Source organism: Salvelinus sp. IW2-2015, linkage group LG23, assembly GCF_002910315.2.
Source record: "Salvelinus sp. IW2-2015 linkage group LG23, ASM291031v2, whole genome shotgun sequence".
Taxonomy (NCBI): Eukaryota; Metazoa; Chordata; class Actinopteri; order Salmoniformes; family Salmonidae; genus Salvelinus; species Salvelinus sp. IW2-2015.
The window spans coordinates 12,276,682-12,297,163 of NC_036863.1; the positions used below are offsets into that span (position 1 = coordinate 12,276,682).

At 43.9% G+C, this 20,482-nt stretch overlaps 1 protein-coding gene across 1 annotated transcript in view; it reads right to left on the minus strand.

Moving 5' to 3' along the window:
- Positions 1-2,761: 2,761 nt before the first annotated feature.
- LOC111950488 (glycerophosphodiester phosphodiesterase domain-containing protein 5-like) overlaps positions 2,762-20,482 on the minus strand; it is a 33,639-nt gene continuing 15,918 nt past the window's right edge. Inside the window, exons 5-16 of the mRNA XM_070434373.1 lie at positions 19,226-19,285; positions 18,787-18,885; positions 18,602-18,695; positions 14,666-14,811; positions 14,040-14,122; positions 6,614-6,764; positions 6,017-6,241; positions 5,346-5,503; positions 5,100-5,247; positions 4,450-4,532; positions 4,195-4,274; positions 2,762-3,025 (exon numbers count right to left, since the gene is read on the minus strand). Of these exons, the coding sequence (XP_070290474.1) occupies positions 2,931-3,025; positions 4,195-4,274; positions 4,450-4,532; positions 5,100-5,247; positions 5,346-5,503; positions 6,017-6,241; positions 6,614-6,764; positions 14,040-14,122; positions 14,666-14,811; positions 18,602-18,695; positions 18,787-18,885; positions 19,226-19,285 (1,422 nt within the window). The 3' untranslated portion in view covers positions 2,762-2,930. The remainder of the gene's footprint in view (positions 3,026-4,194; positions 4,275-4,449; positions 4,533-5,099; positions 5,248-5,345; positions 5,504-6,016; positions 6,242-6,613; positions 6,765-14,039; positions 14,123-14,665; positions 14,812-18,601; positions 18,696-18,786; positions 18,886-19,225; positions 19,286-20,482) is intronic.

Here is a 20,482-nt window from a genome sequence, read left to right on the forward strand (position 1 = left end):
ATAGTTTACAATGTCATAGCGAAATGGGCTCATACAAAATACAATGGCTATCACCACCAACTGAGCTCTACTTTTAGACTATCATTTTAATATAATACTCTTCTGATTGTAACAGAATGACATAACTGTAAACAACAGATAATTATTTCTATAACGATCTTACAACCAAGATAATACTACAGGTGTCGTACGCAGATCACAAATCAGACTGGTATCTTATACTGTGATTCTTTGGCTAAACATACTTTTTTCCTAGGTATTCCTACAGCTTTGTATAGTGATTTAAAGGCTGCCGTGGCGCTGAGTTACTCATCAATATGTTGTCAGTCATAAAGAAATCTATCAGGTTTCATAATCATTACTAGAAAAAGTGTCTTTCAGCTACCAGAGCTGAAGTTGGTATTCTTCACATTGATTTGACAACACTGCACAGTAAAGCTGAGGCACAGTCAACTGGACAGATGTAAGACTTCTGCTATAATTTGGCTAAAAGGACAAAATATTGCACAACATTAGCTTCTTTTTCTTATCCTTGCCAGAAGGATTTTCATTTGTGTTGAAAAGCCTAAACAAATTTGTTAAAAACAATGACCTCAATATGAACCATATAAAATATAGATATATGGACCATGGAAATACAGTGTAATTGTTCTCTGTAGGTCACTTATGTCGTTGCAGTGATTATATGTTGCAAAGTTCTATGGACTTCACCTCGTTACAATGCCTTATGCTCAATAAAGTGATAAGTACTTATAAACATTGACCAGAACCAATCAAACACATTAATATATCTCCAGACATAAACAGAGGATTATCATGTCATATCCAAACCGGAGTTCTAATAGTACACATTTTTCTTTGTGATACTTCAGCGCTGTTTCCAACATGCGTCCTTTGTTCTGATCTTCTCCATATTATGATTGTGTCCACATTTTTAAACAGGTGTAGACAATCAAAATACATTGTGATCAGATGTTCCTGCCGACCTCCGGAGGTAGTCAGGTCGTGTCTACACTTGACACTTACATGACTTCTGCTATCAGAATAGGAAGATCGCATTGAAAAGATGGGTCTCTAGACGCACAAATGTCGCTTTGTGGTCTGATTGTGTTCAGATCTGGCTGACCACTTCAGGAGGCGGATTTCTCCTCAGTCTGGACGCATCAGGCTGCTGAAAGTGCATACAATGGGTAACGTCATCAGCACTCCTACCACAAGTCTCCAGAAAACGTGTTTTGGGACCGAGAGGAACCTTTTCATTATAACGTTTTGTTGGCTAGAGTTATGCTAATCCGTTTGCAATTCATTTTGCGTTGCTTGCTGGCTAGCTAGCTACAGTAGTTAACACAACGACTGATGGCAGTAGCTATCATATTATCCCTATTCCACCGTTTGTAGAATGCATACTGGCATTTGAATATAGCGCGGGAAAAGGGAATGCGGACACGGTAGACGCATTTCAATGTAGGTGTAGACACATGACGCGTTTGGAATTCCATGATCAGAACTCTATGATCAGAATACTAAACCTGCATGAACTGTCAAGCCTAGACACGGCCTCAGGCACGCAGGCTGCATTTAGATAGGCAGCCCAATTCTGAAATGTTGCCCAATTACAGGCAAAAGAGCTGATCTGATTGGTCAAAACACCAATTAGTGGAAAATAAGACCCGATTTGTGCTTCCTGTCTAAACGCAGCCTTACAAGTGTAGACGGATCTGGACAGTGAAATAATTTACAAATCATCATTACCCCACCCTCTAAAAGCATTCACAGGTGGGACCATTGCTTTATGGCATCAATATGTGAATAACATTTCTGAAAGAATATCTGTCAAATAATTGACTTTACAGGGAATGACCAGGAAATCTGGTCACAATGAGGACACATAAGATACATTTTAATAGCATGTGTAGACTGAAAATGTGGTCACAATTTGAATGTGGACAAGATCAGGACACAGGATGCCTGTAAGCGGCAGGTATAAACGACGCTTGAGAGGAGTGCCAGATCAGGACACAGGATGCCTGTAAGCGGCAGGTAGAAACTAAGCTTGAGAGGAGTGCCAGATCCCAGATGGGCAGAGTGCACTTTTTGGGACTACTTCATTGGTTCCCTTATGCCAGGAAAGGGCAATCAAGCACAGCTAAAGTATTTCAAAAGAAAACAAACACATACTAATTGAACCCTGGTCTGGTCATATTCACACATCTTATCGACCATTACTCACACACTAACAAAATGGTCAAGCATTTGTGGTTCACGTAACTCAACACTGCAGTGGCTGCTGAAATGGAAAGGAACCTATGGACAATGGAGGGTAATACAAGTTGAGAATATCTACAGCGGACGTTCAATAGTGTAGTAATCTCTTCCCATCACCAGATAGTGTCTATAGTATGAACGATGAGTTGGTTGGTCCTTGAGGTTGTCTGGGCTGTTCTTCAGTCACATTTGACTTAAGGCAGGGCTGCCCAACCCTCTTCCTGGAGATCTACTGTCCTGTATGTTTTCAGTCCAACCCTACTTTAGCATATCTGATTCAGCTAGTTAAGGTCTCATTGAGCAGCTAATTAGTAGAATCAGGTGTGTTAAATTAGGTTTGAACTGAAAACCCAACCTCCAGGAAGAGAGTTGGGCAGCCCTGTCTTAAGGATTAATATCTATCCAATGAAATCCCTTCTGCAAGTGACACATCAGCACCACCTACAGCTCCGCTAGGCCTCACTCACTTTGTCTCATTCTCTCCCACAAATCTACAGGGGGTTGCCAGGTTGTGCTCTCGGTTTCCAGTAGGGTCCTGGGTTTCCAGGTTGGGTCGATTCTGGTGAATTGCCAGTTTGGGGTCCGGGAAGTTGCCAAGTTGAAAGGGAGAGTGAGGAGTGGTTTGCTTCAACTGAGCCTCACAGAAGAGGTTGATGAATTGGTTATCAGTGCTCTGAGACGGTTGCCAAGTTAGGCTCAGTGGCCAGCGGGCTTCGAGCGGGCTCTCCCAGGATGTTGACACTGGAGACGGACCACACATCTGTCAGGGGGTGAGGTCAGGGTTTAGTGGTTGACAAAGGTCATTGATATATGATATACACTACCGTTCAAAAGTTTGGGGTCACTTAAAAATGACCTTGTTTTTGAAAGAAAAGCCAATTTTTTGTCCATTAAAATAACATCAAATTGATCAGAAATACAGCGTAGACATTGTTAATGTTGTAAATGACTATTGTAGCTTGAAACGGCAGATTTTTTAATGTAATATCTACATAGGCGTACAGAGGCCCATTATCAGCAACCATCACTCCTGTGTTTCAATGGCACGTTGTGTTAGCTAATCCAAGTTTATCATTTTAAAAGGCTAATTGATCATTAGAAAACTATTTTGCAATGTTAACACAGCTGAAAACTGTTGTGCTCATTAAAGAAGCAATAAAACTGGCCTCCTTCTTTAGACTAGTTGAGTATCTGGAGCATCAGCATTTGTGGGTTCGATTACAGGCTCAAAATGTCCAGAAACAAAGTACTTTCTTCTGAAACCCGTCAGTCTATTCTTGTTCTGAGAAATGAAGGCTATTCAATGTGAGAAATTGCCAAGAAACTGAAGATCTCGTACAATGCTGTGTACTACTCCCTTCCCAGAACAGCGCAAACTGGCTCTAACCAGAATAGAAAGAGGACTGGGAGGCCTCGGTGCACAACTGAGCAAGTGGACAAGTACATTAGAGTGTCTAGTTTGGGATACAGACGCCTCACAAGTCCTCAACTGGCAGCTTCATTAAATTGTACCCGCAAAACATCAGTCTAAACGTCAACAGTGAAGAGGCAACTCTGGGATGCTGGCCTTCTTGGCAGAATTCCTCTGTCCAGTGTCTGTTCTTTTGTTAATCTTTTATTTTTATTGGCCAGTCTGAGATATGGCTTTTTCTTTGCAACTCTGCCTAGAAGGCCAGCATCCCGGAGTTGCCTCTTCACTGTTGACGTTGAGACTGGTGTTTTGTGGGTACTATTTAATGAATCTGCCAATTGAGAACTTGTGAGGCGTCTGTTTCTCAAACTAGACACTAATGTACTTATCCTCTTGCTTAGTCTCTGTTTTAATCTCTGTTTTAAGCCTATATAGGGTATGTGCGTGTGTGTATTATGTTATCAAAGCTGGCCATGGGAAAGAAACAGGGTGACTCCTACAGACAACTTCTAACTCACCTGTCCTGAACTTGATGTAGGTGCCATGTTCTAGTGTGGGTTTGCTGCCCGAACAGAAAGCCAGGCTTTGTTCTCGCCACCTGTCATCAACAGTTAGTCATCGCCACAGGAAGTGACATCACCATTCAATACAAAACAGACTGACGTTCATCCGAAGCTTCAATTTGACACAATCAATCTACGTTTTGTACGTAGACATATCAAAATACACCTTACGACGACCCTCGCACTCTGTATTCTAGTGGGCTGACTCACCAGTGGAAGATGAAGATGATGAAGATGATGGTGATGGACACCACGTCGGTGAGGACCCACATCAGATTGTACTCACCTGGAGTCTGAAAGAGAAAGACAGACAACCATTGTGTCTAGGAGTATTCTTTTCACTAATCCAATCAATTTCAGTAAGGCTGCATTTGGGCCCGGCGTCACAATAAATCGTTTATTTCTCCCAAAGCGTGCACTTGTTCACTTCCCTTCATAGATTTAAAGAAAATTACTGGGAAAATAAATACCAGTATGGTGGAAACTCCCTGTAGCTCATGCTTACATCAAGCCAATGCTTTTACATTTGTGGAGAGTAGAGAACAAGTGCAATATTTCCAGAGGAAGGAAAGATTATTGGGATGTAGTAGTATTGGTCCTAGGTTGTTGTTCTCACCATAAGGAAGAGGGGTCTGGTGAGGTTATTCTCACCATAAGGAAGAGGGGTCTGGTGAGGTTATTCTCACCATAAGGAAGAGGGGTCTTGAGGTTATTCTCACCAATAAGGAAGAGGGGTCTGGTGAGGTAATTCTCACCATAAGGAAGAGGGGTCTGGTGAAGGTTATCTCACCATAAGGAAGAGGGGTCTGGTGAGGTTATTCTCACCATAAGGAAGAGGGGTCTGGTGAGGTTATTCTCACCATAAGGAAGAGGGGTCTACTGAGGTTGTTGAGGAACTGTAGAGCATTGGTGGTGACAGACTGAGCCCCAGTGCACCAGGCCAGAGAGTAGAGCCACGACTGGCTGATCACATACAGGTTGGTGCTGATGTTGGCCGCTGCATATTCACTGAGGGAGGAATACAACACACACACACACACAGCCAATTAATACATGCACACATACACATTTAATGCAAAGACACACACACTACCACACACACACACATTATCATCTCTGTGGACATGGAGCTATAGTGCAGGTTGAGTTGGACAATGTGATTCTGCTTGAGCTCCTCAACTGGAGCCCGGGACGCCGATGTATGCTGGAGGTCAGGGTCCAGCTGCTGGACCAGGCTCCGCAGGTTTGAGGGCAGCCACAACACCTGACACACACACACACACACACACACACAATACACGTCATTTACTCTAAACACTAACCTCAATATTACAACATTTTGTATTTACAGTGTTACCAATGTAATCAAAATATCCCTTAAAACAGCTTAATTCCCAAGTTTAAAAAAAGGAACCTATGACATATAGGATAGATAATCCCAGCTTCCCCTCCCACAAACCTAACCATTAGTAGAGAAAATGTCAAACTGACCCAAGATCAGTTTCTAGGGGCAGCTTCACTCTACTCCTATTTATAAGATGAAGATGGACACAACGTCAGTGAGGACACACATCAGGATGGCAGGTAGCCTAGCAGTTAAGAGCTTAAGAGTGTTGGGCCAGTAACCAAAAGGTCGCTGGTTCAAATCCCCAAGCTGACTAGTTGAAAAACCTGCCGATGTGCCCTTGAGCAAGGCATTTAACCCTAATTGCTCCTCTAAATCGCTCTGGATAAGAGTGTCTGCTAAATAATTTAAATGTTATAACATCTCCCTCACTTGGTGTGAGTGGATGGAAGACTCATTCTGGATGACCTCCAGGGTGCGTGTGATCCAGGTGTCCCTGTAGGGGTGTCCCTTAGGGGGCCGGTAGAGGTCAAAGATAACCTGTTTGCCTCTCTGTGAAGCCAGCTCCAGAAAGTCCTTGAAGGTGCAAACAGACTGGTTCTGCGCCTGCGCCCGGTCCTCGGTACCCAGAGACCAAGCCGTGCCGAACGGGTCACGCTGCAGAATCACCAGGGGCAGAGAGACAGTCAGTATACGGAATGCTATGGCATAATGGTAAATCATATTGACAATGTAATATCACATTGTATTCCATAAAGCAGGGGGTTGTGCAATTGATAACCTCCCACCCCCTATCGATAGTACGTTGATGTATTGTCAAAATGTCAATAACTTCCCTATCCGTCTTATTATGTTGTCCTAGCTACTGTCATTGGACACAAACATGTCCTGGTTTCCCATCATACCATGTCCATGAAGCTAAATGATCATGATCTTTATTAAAAAAGCAGTTCAAGACTAGGCTTAATTTCCGTGTCTCTGTAGCGCCCCCTGAGTCTTCCTGAGGTGCGGTGGCAGTTGGTGACTCACATGGAGGAACCAGGCCCCGGCGTTGAGGGTCTCCAGCTCCCCCCAGGTGAACATGGCCGCAGGGGCGTCCGTCCGGTTGGGGAACACCTCCTGCACGTTGGTGGTCCTCCTCAGGGTGTGGTCGTGCATCAGGAAGGGCACCCCGTCATAGCTGTGGCAACGAGAGAAAGCTTTGGCAGTTACAGAGTTGACAGTTAAGGAGTTGGCGGTTAAGGAATTGAAGGTTAAGGAGTTGACGGAAGTGCATTAAGATGACTCACAGTCAAAGAGAGCCAGGTACTTCATCATTTATTTATTTATTCATTCAGGTATGTAAAGTCCAATACAAATACAAATGCCCAGGACTAGCGTGGGAAAGAACCCGATGACAATGGCTTACTTATGATACGAGCTCACTAGCTATGTTGGGTTTACCTTCCATAGCAAGCTTGTTTCATAATACCCACGACTGGTGAGGTAGACTAATGTTGGGACACGCTTAGGTACACTAGATCAGGGTTCCCCAACTGGCGGCCCATGGGCCGTGATTTTATTTGTCCCCCCCAAGTTTTCTGAGCAATATAAACTCAGCAAAAAAAAAACGTCCCTTTTTTAGGGCCCGGTCTTTCAAAGATAATTTGCAAAAATCCAAATCACTTCACAGATCTTCATTGTAAAGGGTTTAAACACGGTTTCAGATGCTTGTTCAATGAACCATGAACAATTAATGGAAGGGTCATTAAGACACTAACAGCTTACAGACGGTAGGCAATTAAGGTCAGTTATAAAAACTTGGGACACTAAAGAGGCCTTTCTACTGACTCTGAAAAACACCAAAAGAAAGATGCCCAGGGTCCCTGCTCATCTGCGTGAATGTGCCTTGGGCATGCTGCAAGGAGGCATGAGGACTGCAGATGTGGCCAGGGCAATAAATTGCAATGTCCGTACTGTGAGACGCCTAAGACAGCGCTACAGGGAGACAGGACAGACAGCTGATCGTCCTCGCAGTGGCAGACCACGTGTAACAACACCTGCACAGGATCGGTACATCCGAAACATCACACCTGCGGAACAGGTACAGGAGGGCAACAACAACTGCCCGAGTTACACCAGGAACGCACAATCCCTCCATCAGTGCTCAGACTGTCCGAAATAGGCTGAGAGAGGCTGGACTGAGGGCTTGTAGGCCTGTTGTAAGGTAGGTCCTCACCATACATCGCCTATGGGTACAAATCCACCGTCGCTGGACCAGACAGGACTTGCAAAAAGTGCTCTTCACTGACGAGTCGCGGTTTTGTCTCACCAGGGGTGATGGTCGGATTTGCGTTTATCGTCGAAGGAATGAGCGTTACACCGAAGCCTGTACTCTGGAGCAGGATCGATTTAGAGGTGGAGGGTCTGTCATGGTCTGGGGCGGTGTGTCACAGCATCATTGGACTGAGCTTGTTGTCATTGCAGGCACTCTCAACGCTGTGCGTTACAGGGAAGACATCCTCCTCCCTCATGTGGTACCCTTCCTGCAGGCTCATCCTGACATGACCTTCCAGCATCACAATGCCACCAGCCATTCTGCTCGTTCTGTGCTTGATTTCCTGCAAGACAGGAATGTCAGTGTTCTACCATGGCCAGAGAAGAGCCCGGATCTCAATCCCATTGAGCATGTCTGGGACCTGTTGGATCGGAGGGTGAGGGCTAGGGCCATTCCCCCCAGAAATGTCCAGGAACTTGCAGGTGCCTTGGTGGAAGAGTGGGGTAACATCTCACAGCAAGAACTGGCAAATCTGGTGCAGTTCATGAGGAGGAGATGCACTGCAGTACTTAATGCAGCTGATGGCCACACCAGATACTGACTGTTACTTTTGATTTTGACCCCCCCCTTTGTTCAGGGACACATTCTTCCATTACTGTTAGTCACATGTCTGTGGAACTTGTTCATTTAATGTCTCAGTTGTTGTATCTTGTTCATACAAATATTTACACATGTTAAGATTGATTAAAAATAAGACCAGTTGACAGTGAGAAAACGTTTCTTTTTTTGTCGAGTTTATATACTGTGACTTCAGAAAGTATTCAGACCCCTTGACTTTTTCCACAATTTGTTACATTACAGCCTTATTCTGAAATGGATTAAATAAATAAAAAATCCCTCAGCAATCTAGACACAATACCCCATAATGACAAAGCAAAAACAGCAGGTTTAGAACTGTTTGCAAATTTATAAAAAATAAAGAAATACCTTATTTATATGCGTATCAGACCCTTTGCTATTACACTCAAAATTGAGATCAGATGCATCCTGTTTCCATTGATCATCCTTGAGATGTTTCTACAACTTGATTGGAATCCACCTGTGGTAAATTAAATTGGACATGATTTGGAAAGGCACACACCTGTCTATATAAGGTCCCATAGTTGACAGTGCATGTCAGAGCAAAAACCAAGCCATGAGGTCGAAGGAATTGCTCGTAGCGCTCTGAGACAGGATTGTGTCAAGGCACAGATTGGGGAAGGGTACAACATTTCTGCAGTATTGAAGGTCCCCAAGAACACAGTGGCCTCCATTCTTAAATGGAAGTAGTTTGGAACCACCAAGACTCTTCCTAGAGTACTGCACTGCATCTCAGTGCAAGAGGTGTCACTACAGTCCCTGGTTCGAATCTAGGCTGTATCACATCCGGCCATGATTTGGATTCCCATAGGGCGGCGCACAATTGGACCAGCGTTGTACGGGTTTGGCCAGGGTAGGCCGTCATTGTAAATAAGAATTTGTTCTTAACTGACTTTCCTAGTTAAATAAAGGTTCAATTAAAAATTTTAAAAGTCTCTGAATGTCCTTGAGTGGCCCAGCCAGAACCTGGACTTGAACCCGATCGAACAGCTCTGGAGAGACCTGAAAATAGCTGTGCAGCAAAGCTCCCCATCCAACAGAGCTTCAGAGGATCTGTAGAGAAGAATGGGAGAAACGCCACAAATACAGGTGTGGCAAGCTTGTAGCGTCACACCCAAGAAAACTCGATGCTGTAATCACTGCCAAAGGTGCTTCAACAAAGTACTGAGTAAAGGGTCGGATGTCAGTCTCAACGTCAACAGTGAAGAGGCGACTCCGGGATGCTGCCCTCCTAGGCAGAGTTCCTCTGTCCAGTGTGTGTTCTTTTGCTCATCTTAATATTTTATTTTTATTGACCAGTCTGAGATATGTAGTATTCTTTGCAACTCTGCCCAGAAGGCCAGCATCCCGGAGTCGCCTCTTCACTGTTGTCGTTGAGACTGGTGTTTTGTGGGTACTATTTAATGAAACTGCCAGTTGAGGACTTGTGCGGCGTCTGTTTCTCAAACTAGACACACTAATGTACTTGTCCTCTTGCTCAGTTATGCACTGGGGCCTCCCACTCCTCTATCTATTCTGTTAGAGCCAGTTTGCGCTGTTCTGTGAAGGGAGTAGTACACAACGCTGTATGAGATCTTCAGTTTCTTGGCAATTTCTCGCATGGAATAGCCTTCATTTCTCAGAACAAGAAGAGACTGACGGTTTTCAGAAGAAAGTACTTTGTTTCTGGCCATTTTGAGCTTGTAATCAAACCCACAAATGCTGATGCTCCAGATATTCAACTAGTCTCAACAAGGCCAGCTTTATTGCTTCTTTAATCAGAACAACAGTTTTCAGCTGTGCTAACATACAGTTGAAGTCGGAAGTTTACATACACTTAGGTTGGAGTCATTAAAACTCGTTTTTCAACCACTTCACAAATGTCTTGATAACAAACTATAGTTTTTGCAAGTCGGTTAGGACATGTACGTTGTGCATGACACAAGTAATTTTTCCAACAATTGTTTACATACAGATTATTTCACTGTATCACAATTCCAGTGGGTCAGAAGTTAACATACACTAAGTTGACTGTCCCTTTAAACAGCTTGGAAAAATCCAGAAAATTATGTCATGGCTTTAGAAGCTTCTGATAGGCTAATTGACATAATTTGAGTCAATTGGAGGTGTACCTGTGGATGTATTTCAAGGCCTACCTTTAAACTCAGTGCCTCTTTGCTTGACATCATGGGAAAATCTAAAGAAATCAGCCAAGACCTCAGAAAAAAAATTGTAGAACTCCACAAGTCTGGTTTATCCTTGGGAGCAATTTCCAAATGAAGTTGAAGTTACCACGTTCATCTGTACAAACAATAGTACGCAAGTATAAACACCATGGGACCACACAGCCATCATACCACAGGAAGGAGAAGCATTCTGTCTCCTAGAGATGAACGTACTTTGGTGCGCAAATCAATCCCAGAACAACAACAAAGGACCTTGTGAAGATGCTGGAGGAAACAGGTACAAAATTATCTATATCCACAGTAAAATAAGTCCTATATCGACATAACCTAAAAGGCCAGTATACAAGGAAGAAACCACTGCTCCAAACCTGCCATAAAAAAAGCCAGACTACGTTTGCAACTACACATGGGGACAAAGATCGTACTTTTGGAGAAATGTCCTCTGGTCTGATGAAACAAAAATATAACTGTTTGGCCATAATGACCATCGTTATGTTTGGAGGAAAAAGGGGGAGGCTTGCAAGCCGAAGAACACCATCCAAACCGTGAAGCACGGGGTGGGCCGCATCATGTTTTGGGGGTGCTTTGCTGCAAGAGGGACTGGTGCACTTCACAAAATAGATGGCATCATGAGGCAGGAAAATTATGTGGATATATTGAAGCAACATCTCAAGGCATCAGTCAGGAAGTTAAAGCTTGTTCGCAAATGGGTCTTCCAAATGGACAATGACCCCAAGCATACTTCCAAAGTTGTGGCAAAATGGCTTAAGGACAACAAAGTCAAGGTATTGGAGTGGCCATCACAAAGCCCTGACCTCAATCCCATAGAAAATTTGTGGGCAGAACTGAAAAAGCGTGTGCGAGCAAGGAGGCCTACAAACCTGACTCAGTTACACCAGCTCTGTCAGGAGGAATGGGACACATTTCACCCAACTTATTGTGGGGAGCTTGTGGAAGGCTACCCAAAACGTTTGACCCAAGTTAAACAATTTAAAGCCAACGCTACCAAATACTAATTGAGTGTATGTAAACTTCTGACACACTGGGAATGTGATGAAAGAAATAATAGCTGAAATAAATAATTATCTCCTATTATTCTGACATTTCACATTCTTAAAATAAAATGGTGACCCTAACTGACCTAAGACAGGGAATTTTTACAAGGATTAAATGTCAGTAATTGTGAAAAACCGAGTTTAAATGTATTTGGCTAAGGTGTTGGTAAACTTTCGACTTCAACTGTAATTGCAAAAGGGTTTTCTAATGATCAATTAGCCTTTTAAAATGATCAACTTGGATTCGCTAACACAACGTGCCATTGGAACACAGGAGTGATGGTTGCTGATAATGGGCCTCTGTACGCCTATGTAGATATGCCATTAAAAATCTGCCTTTTCCAGCTACAATAGTCATTTACAACGTCTACACTGTATTTCTGATCAATTTGATGTTATTTTAAATGGACAAAAATGTTTTGCTTTTCTTTCAAAAACAAGGAAATTTCTAAGTGACCCCAAACTTTTGAACACATGAGTGAACAAAACATTAAGAACACCTGCTCTTTCCATGACAGACTGACCAGGTGAATCCAGGTGAAAGCTATGACTCCTTATTGATGTCACTTGTTCAATCCACTTCAGTCAGTGTAAATGAAGGTGAGGAGACCGGTTAAATAAGGATTTTTAAGCCTTGAGACAATTAAGACATGGATTGTGTACTGTATGTGTGCCATTCAGTGAGTGAAGATTTAAGTGCCTTTGAATGGGGTATGGTACTAGGTGCCAAGCGAACCGGTATGTGTCAAGAACTGCAGCGCTGCTGGGTTTTTCACGCTCAACAGTTTCCCATTTTTATCAACAATGGTCCACAACCCAAAGGACATCCAGCCAACTTAACACAAGCGTGGGAAGTATTGGAGTCAACATGGGCCAGCATCCCTGTGGAAAGCTTTCGACACCTTGTAGACCCTGACGAATTGAGGCTGTTCTGTGGGCAAAAGGCAACTCAATATCAGGAAAGTGTTCTTTGTTTTGTACAGTTATTTTTTGGATGTAAAATACTGTAAAACCACCAGCAAATCAGCTCCAAGTGATTTTAATTTCTGAAATCTGATCCAAAGTATTCCCATGCATAATAGAGAGATATGTGACTGTATACAAATGTAAGCAAGGTTTGAAATGGTTGTTTTATTAAAATATTATATCTGTTTGAGCTTCTTGTGGTCAATTTGTAGTCTACAAATTATTTGTAATTACAGCGCCTTCAGAAAGTATTCACACCCCTCGACTTTTTCCACATTTTGTTGTGTTACAAGGTGGGATTCAAATGTATTTAAAATTGTCATTTTTTTGTCAATGATCTACAGAAAATACTCTAATGTCAAAGTAGAAGAAACATTCTAACATTTATAAAAAATGTATGAAAAATAAAACAATAATATATATTGATTACATAAGTATTCAACCCCCTTGATCATTGCTAGACAGACATTTTTAGGTCTTGCCATAGATTTTCAAGACAATTTAAGTCAAAACTGTCATCATGGTAAGCAACTTCAGTGTATATTTGGCCTTGTGTTTTAGATTTTTGTCCTGCTGAAAGGTGAATTTGTCTCCCAGTGTCTGTTGGAAAAGCAGAATGTACCAAGATTTCCTCTAGGACGTTACCTGTGCTTAGCCCTATTCCTTTTCTTTTCATCCAAAAAGACTCCCTAGCCCTTGCCGATGACAAGCATACCCATAACATGTTGCAGCCACCACCATGCTTGAAAATATGAAGAGTGGTGCTCAGGGATGTGTTCTGTTGGATTTGCCCCAAACATAACGCTTTGTATTCAGGACATAAAGATAATTTCTTTACATTTTTTTTTACAGTATTACTTTAGTGCCTTATTGCAAACAGGATGCATATTTTTGAATATTTGTATTCTGTACAGGCTCCACCTTTTCACTCTGTCATTTAGGTTAGTATTGTGGAATAACTACAATGTTGTACATCCATCTTCAGTTCTCTCCTATTACAGCCATTAAACTAACTGTTTTAAAGTCACAATTGGCCTCATGGTGATTCATTGTTGCATACAGAGTGAGTCCATTCAACTTACAATGTGACTCGTTAAGCACATTTTTACTCCTGAACTTATTTAAGCTTGCCATTACGAAAGGGTTGAATACTTATTGACTCAAGACATTTATGCTTTTCGTTTTTAATTAATAGGTAAACATGTCTAACATAATCCCACTTTGACATTATGGGGTATTGTGTGTAGGCTAGTGACACAACCATCCACTCAAGAAAAAAACTAACCGGCCTGAGGCTGAATGTAGTTGATTATCCCCGAACTAGATGGAAACGGAGCATTAAGGTGTGAGGAGGGTGGACAACCACCACTGACCTGATGGTGACGTCAGTCTCTAGACCTTGCCCTCCAGCCTCCACCGCCTTCTCAAAGGACATGAGAGTGTTCTCTGGCGCAAGCTGGGGTATAACACACATGCAAATGATTTGAACACATGGTTACCCTAAACAGAGGTACTACTGACACAGATGATAAATACCAGGCACAAACATCAGTTCAGCAAACTAGCGCATCTCACGATAGCTAATAACACAGCCCAAAAGTTTTGACTTATACTGACAACGGTAATAAATGATCAAACTACCACACTTCTTGTACTACTACATCACGTGTTGTTTACAGGGTAGCCTTAGTAGTATGGCCTTGCTCAAGTGAAAATCGTCACATTTTTCACCTTGTCGCTTGGGTTTTCAAACTAGCAACCTTTCAGTTACTGGCCCAACGCTCTAACCACTAGGCTACCTGCAGGCAGTTAGTATTGAAAAGAGTTGATGAGAATGGGTTAGTGTTGATGAGAATGGGTTAGTGTCGATGAGAATGAGTTAGTGTTGATGAGAATGGGTTAGTGTTGATGAGAATGGGTTAGTGTTGATGAGAATAGGTTTTTAGCTATGGATAAGAATGGGTTGGCATTAATGGCGTTGCTGATGAGGCCTACCCACCATGGGTGCCCCTCTGTGCCCGATGAGAGCTGGTGCGAGGCCCAGAGTGCCCTCCTCTTTAAGGCAGGGTGAGTACATGCCCAGGGGCACCAGGTAGAGGGCACACAGCACCGCCAGGTACAGCCCCATGATGAGCAACTGCCCAACTAGAACACACAGACACACTGTTTACAAAGGGATACAGTTATTCATTTGTGGTTGATATATGGAATCTGATGGGAATTTCCTCAAGACTAAAGAAAGAATAAAAATGATAAGTAAAACAAATAATTATATTTAAACAGAACAAAACATGAATATCTACAGATGTATTCTTTATTATATGCAGACATCACTGTTGAGATAGAAAACCTCCCTAAAGTTTCACACATCAGAGATGTTCACTGTTGAAATAGAAAACCTCTAAAGTTTCCTTCCTTGCCCTAGTTTTGAATCAAATAAAATTTATTTGTCACACACATGGTGAGCAGATGTTTATGTGAGTGTAGTGAAATGCTTGTGCTTCTAGTTCCGACCATGCAGTAATATCTAACAAGTAATATAACCTAACAATTTCACAACAACTTCCTAATACCCACAAGTGTAAAGGAATGAATACGAATATGTACATAAAAATATATGAATGAATGATGGCCGAACGGCATAGGCAAGATGCAGTAAATGGTACAGTATATACATATGAGATGAGTAATGTAGGGTATGAAAACATTATATAAAGTGGCATTGTTTAAAGTGGCAGTGATACAATACATCAAGATGGCAAGATGCAGTAGATGGTATAGAATACAGTATATACATATGAGATGAGTAATGTAGGGTAAGTAAGCATTATATAAAGTGGCTAGTGATAAATTGATTACATCAATTTTCCCATTATTAAAGTGGCTAGAGTTGAGTCAGTATGTTGGCAGCAGCCACTCAATGTTAGTGATGGCTGTTTAACAGTCTGATGGCCTTGAGATAGAAGCTGTTTTTCAGTCTCTCGGTCCCCACTTTGATGCACCTGTACTGACCTCGGCTTCTGGATGATAGCGGGGTGAACAGGCAGTGGCTCGGGTGGTTGTTGTCCTTGATGAGCTTTTTGGCCTTCCTGTGACATTGGGTGGTGTAGGTGTCCTGGAGGGCAGGTAGTTTGCACCCGGTGATGTGTTGTGCAGACCTCACTACCCTCTGGAGAGCTTTACGGTTATGGGCGGAGCAGTTGCCCTACCAGGCGGTGATACAGCCCGACAGGATGCCCTCGATTGTGCATCTGTAAAGGTTGTGAGTGCTTTTGGTGACAAGCCAAATTTCTTCAGCCTCCTGAGGTTGAAGAGGCGCTGCTGCGCCTTCTTCACCACGCTGTCTGTGTGGGTGGACCATTTCAATTTGTCCGTGATGTGTACGCCGAGGAACTTAAAACTTTCCACCCTCTCCACTACTGTCCCGTCAATGTAGATAGGGGGCTGCTCCCTCTGCTGTTTCCTGAAGTCCACGATCATCTCCTTCATTTTGTTGACATTGAGTGTGGTGTTATTTTCCTGACACCACACTCCGAGAGCCCTCACCTCCTCCCTGTAGGCCGTCTCGTCGTTGTTGGTAATCAAGCCTACCACTGTAGTGTCGTCTGCAAACTTGATGATTGAGTTTGAGGCGTGCATGGCCACGCAGTTGTGGGTGAACAGGGAGTACAGGAGAGGGCTGAGAACGCACCCTTGTGGGGGCCCAGTGTTGAGGATCAGAGGGGTGGAGATGTTGTTACCTACTCTCACCACCTGGGGTCGGCCGGTCAGGAAGTCCAGGACCCAGTTGCACAGGGCGGGGTCGAGACCCAGGGTCTCGAGCTTAAGGACAAGTTTGGAGGGTACTATGGTGTTAAATGCTGAGCTGTAATCGATGAACAGCATTCTTACATAGGTATTCCTCTTGTCCAGATGGGTTAGGGCAGTGTGCAGTGTGATGGCGATTGCGTCGTCTGTGGACCTATTGGGGCGGTAAGCAAATTGAAGTGGGTCTAGGGTGTCAGGTAGGGTGGAGGTGATATGGTCCTTGACTAGTCTCTCAAAGCACTTCATGATGACGGAAGTGAGTGCTACAGGGCGGTAGTCATTTAGCTCAGTTACCTTAGCTTTCTTGGGAACAGGAACAATGGTGGCCCTCTTGAAGCATGTGGGAACAGCAGACTGGGATAAGGATTTATTGAATATGTCTGTAAACACACCAGCCAGCTGGTCTGCGCATGCTCTGAGGACGCGGCCGGGGATGCTGTCTGGGCCTGCAGCCTTGCGAGGGTTAACACGTTTAAATGTTTTACTCACGTCGGCTGCAGTGAAGGAGAGCCCGCAGGTTTTGGTTGCGGGCCGTGTCAGTGACCCTGTATTGTCCTCAAAGCGAGCAAAAAAGTTGTTTAGTCTGTCTGGGAGCAAGACATCGTGGTCCGCGTGGTTTTTCTTTTGTAGTCCGTGATTGACTGTAGACCCTGCCACATACCTCTCGTGTCTGAGCCGTTGAATTGCGACTCCACTTTGTCTCTATACTGACGCTTAGCTTGTTTGATTGCCTTGCGGAGGGAATAGCTACACTGTTTGTATTCGGTCATGTTTCCGGTCACCTTGCCCTGATTAAAAGCAGTGGTTCGCGCTTTCAGTTTTGCGCGAATGCTGCCATCAATCCACGGTTTCTGGTTGGGGAATGTTTTAATAGTCGCTGTGGGTACAACATCACCGATGCTAATAAACTCGCTCACCGAATCAGCGTATTCCTCAATGTTGTTGTTCGCCGCAATGCGGAATATATCCCAGTCCACGTGATCGAAGCAATCTTGAAGCGTGGAATCCGATTGGTCGGACCAGCGTTGAACAGACCTGAGCTTCCTGTTGTAGTTTCTGTCTATAGGCTGGGAGCAACAAAATGGAGTCGTGGTCAGATTTTCCAAAGGGAGGGCGGGGGAGGGCCTTACATGCGTTGCGGAAGTTAGAATAACAATGGTCTAGGGTTTTGCCAGCCCTGGTAGCACAATCGATATGCTGATAGAATTTGGGGAGCCTTGTTTTCAGATTAGCCTTGTTAAAATCCTCAGCTACAATAAATGCATCCTCAGGATATGTGGTTTCCAGTTTACATAGAGTCGAATGAAGTTCTTTCAGGGTCGTCGATGTGTCTGCTTGGGGGGAAATATACACGACTGTGATTATGATCGAAGAGAATTCTCTTGGTAGATAATGCCGTCGGCATTTGATTGTGAGGAATTCTAAGTCAGGTGAACAAAAGGACTTGAGATCCTGTATGTTGTTATGATCACACCACGTCTCGTTAATCATAAGGCATACACCCCCGCCCTTCTTACCAGAGAGATGCTTGTTTCTGTCTGCGCGATGCGTGAAGAAACCAGGTGGCTGTACCGACTCAGATAGCGTGTCTCGAGTGAGCCATGTTTCCGTGAAGCAAAGAACGTTACAGTCTCTGATGTCTCTCTGGAATGCTACCCTTGCTCGGATTTCGTCTACATTGTTGTCAAGAGACTGGACATTGGCGAGTAGTATGCTCGGGAGCGGTGCGCGATGTGCCCGTCTACAGAGCCTGACCAGAAGACTGCTCCGTCTGCCCCTTCTACGGCGCCGTTGTTTTGTGTCGCCGGCTGGGTCCGATCCATTGTCCTGGGTGGTAGGCCAAACAGAGGATCTGCTTCGGGAAAGTCGTATTCATGGTCGTAATGTTGGTGAGTTGACGTTGCTCTTATATCCAATAGTTCCTCCCGACTGTATGTAATAAAACCTAAGATTTTCTGGGGTAACATTGTACTGCATAGTTTTCTAGGAACGCGAAGCGAGGCGGCCATTTCTGTCGGCGCCGGAAGTCAACAATCGAAGTCAGTATTTGCCTTATTCTACTCTGTAATTAGCATATTATGTATACAGCTGCTCAAACAAGCCCCACCTACTCAATCACAAGTCTCACCTTTCCTATTGATGTCGTAGAAATGCAAGGCTATTGGCCAGGACAGGAGTGTCATCAGCAAGACTCCTCCCACGTGTAAATATGGTGCCGTCACCTATTAAGAACAAACATATTGCAGGAGGTGAAGTAAAGAGAAAATAAAGAGAGAGAGATGACTATAATAGAAGAAAGAAGGGAGGCCCCACCTGGAAAGAGAGGAGAAGAGTGGTCCACTCTTTGCTACATAGGTCAGACAGCACTGCTATGGCCAGAATGGAGAAGGCTAGACTCACCAGGACCCCAATCTGGCAACACATCCGGAGGAGCAGTACAGTTAGGACAATAGACAACCATTGGCACCTTACCCTTTTCACACTAATGAGCACTTCATTCTGCACTGAGCCGAGCACAATTAATTTTCCCTTCATATTTATCCATAAATCTGCAGCATTCAGCATTTCATCAGTCTTTTCTTCTACCAGGTAGTCAGCAATTTCATCTGGACATGGAAAAATGGATGGGATGATTCTAAAGCTTATAAGAGCAAAGAGGATGTCTAGGAGAGACAGGGAGGATAGGAAACACGATATAGAGAAGTAGGCAGAGGAAGTTGAAATTGGGCAGGGGAAGGCGTGTGGACGTTACCTTGTGGCCCCAGTGTAGGTACAGCTTCTGTCCCTCTGACAGCAGACACACAGCCAACAGCTACAAATTAAAACACACACACACACAGATCATCAGAGAGCTAAGTCAAGTGGACTACAGGAAAAGGAGGACCGAGCACGCCCCCATTCTCATAGACGGGACTGTAGTGGAGCAGGTTGAGAGCTTCAAGTTCCTTTCCGTCCACACCAACAAACTAACATGGCCCAAGCACACCAACACAGTCATGAAGAGGGCACAACAAAACCTATTCCCCCTCAGGAAACTAAAAGGATTTGGCAATGGTCCTGAGATCCTCAAAAAGTTCTACAGCTGCAACATCGAGAGCATCCTGACAGGTTGCATCACTGCCTGGTACAGCAATTGCTCGGCCTCCGACCGCAAGGCACTACAGAGGGTAGTGCGTACGGCCCAGTACATCACCGGGGCCAAGCTTCCTGCCATCCGGACCTCTATACCAGGCGGTGTCAGAGGAAGGCCCTAAAAATTGTCAAAGACTCCAGCCACCCTAGTCATAGACTGTTCTCTCTGCTATCATGGCAGGCAGTACCGGAGTGCCAAGTCTAGGTCCAAAAAAGTTCAAGTTACTTCCGGTTTGGAGCGTGCAGTCGCAATTCCGCTTCGCTCCACAGGTAGTTTTACCATTTTCATTTTCATTACAGTACAACGGTTTGATTTGTTTGATCTTAGCTAGCTACATAGCCGTCTTTGTATCAAAGATAATTGTGTAGTTATTGAGGTTCGCTGAGGTTCGCTAGCCAGCTATTTTCGTCCGAACGTAACGTAGTCAACACTGCTAGCTAGCCAGCTAGCCACCGAATAGCAGCATAGCAGCACTGGAGAAACGATTCATTACAACGGAACGACTTGATTAGTGTAGTGTTAGCTGGCTACATAGTTGTCTTTGCTATCTTTGTATCTAAGATAATTGTGTAGCTTAGAGTTGGTTAGAGTAATTATTCGGTTAACTAGCCAGCTATTTTCGTAACGTAACGTAGTCAACACTGCTAGCTAGCCGCTAGCCACCGAATAGCAGCATAGCAGCATGCAGCACTGGAGAACATTACATTACAACGGAACGACTTGATTAGTGTAGTGTTAGCTGGCTACATAGTTGTCTTTGCTATCTTTGTATCTAAGATAATTGTGTAGCTTAGAGTTGGTTAGAGTAATTATTCGGTTAACTGCAAGCTATTTTCGTCCGCGCGCTGCGCTGCCGTCTCCTACCTAGTCAACACT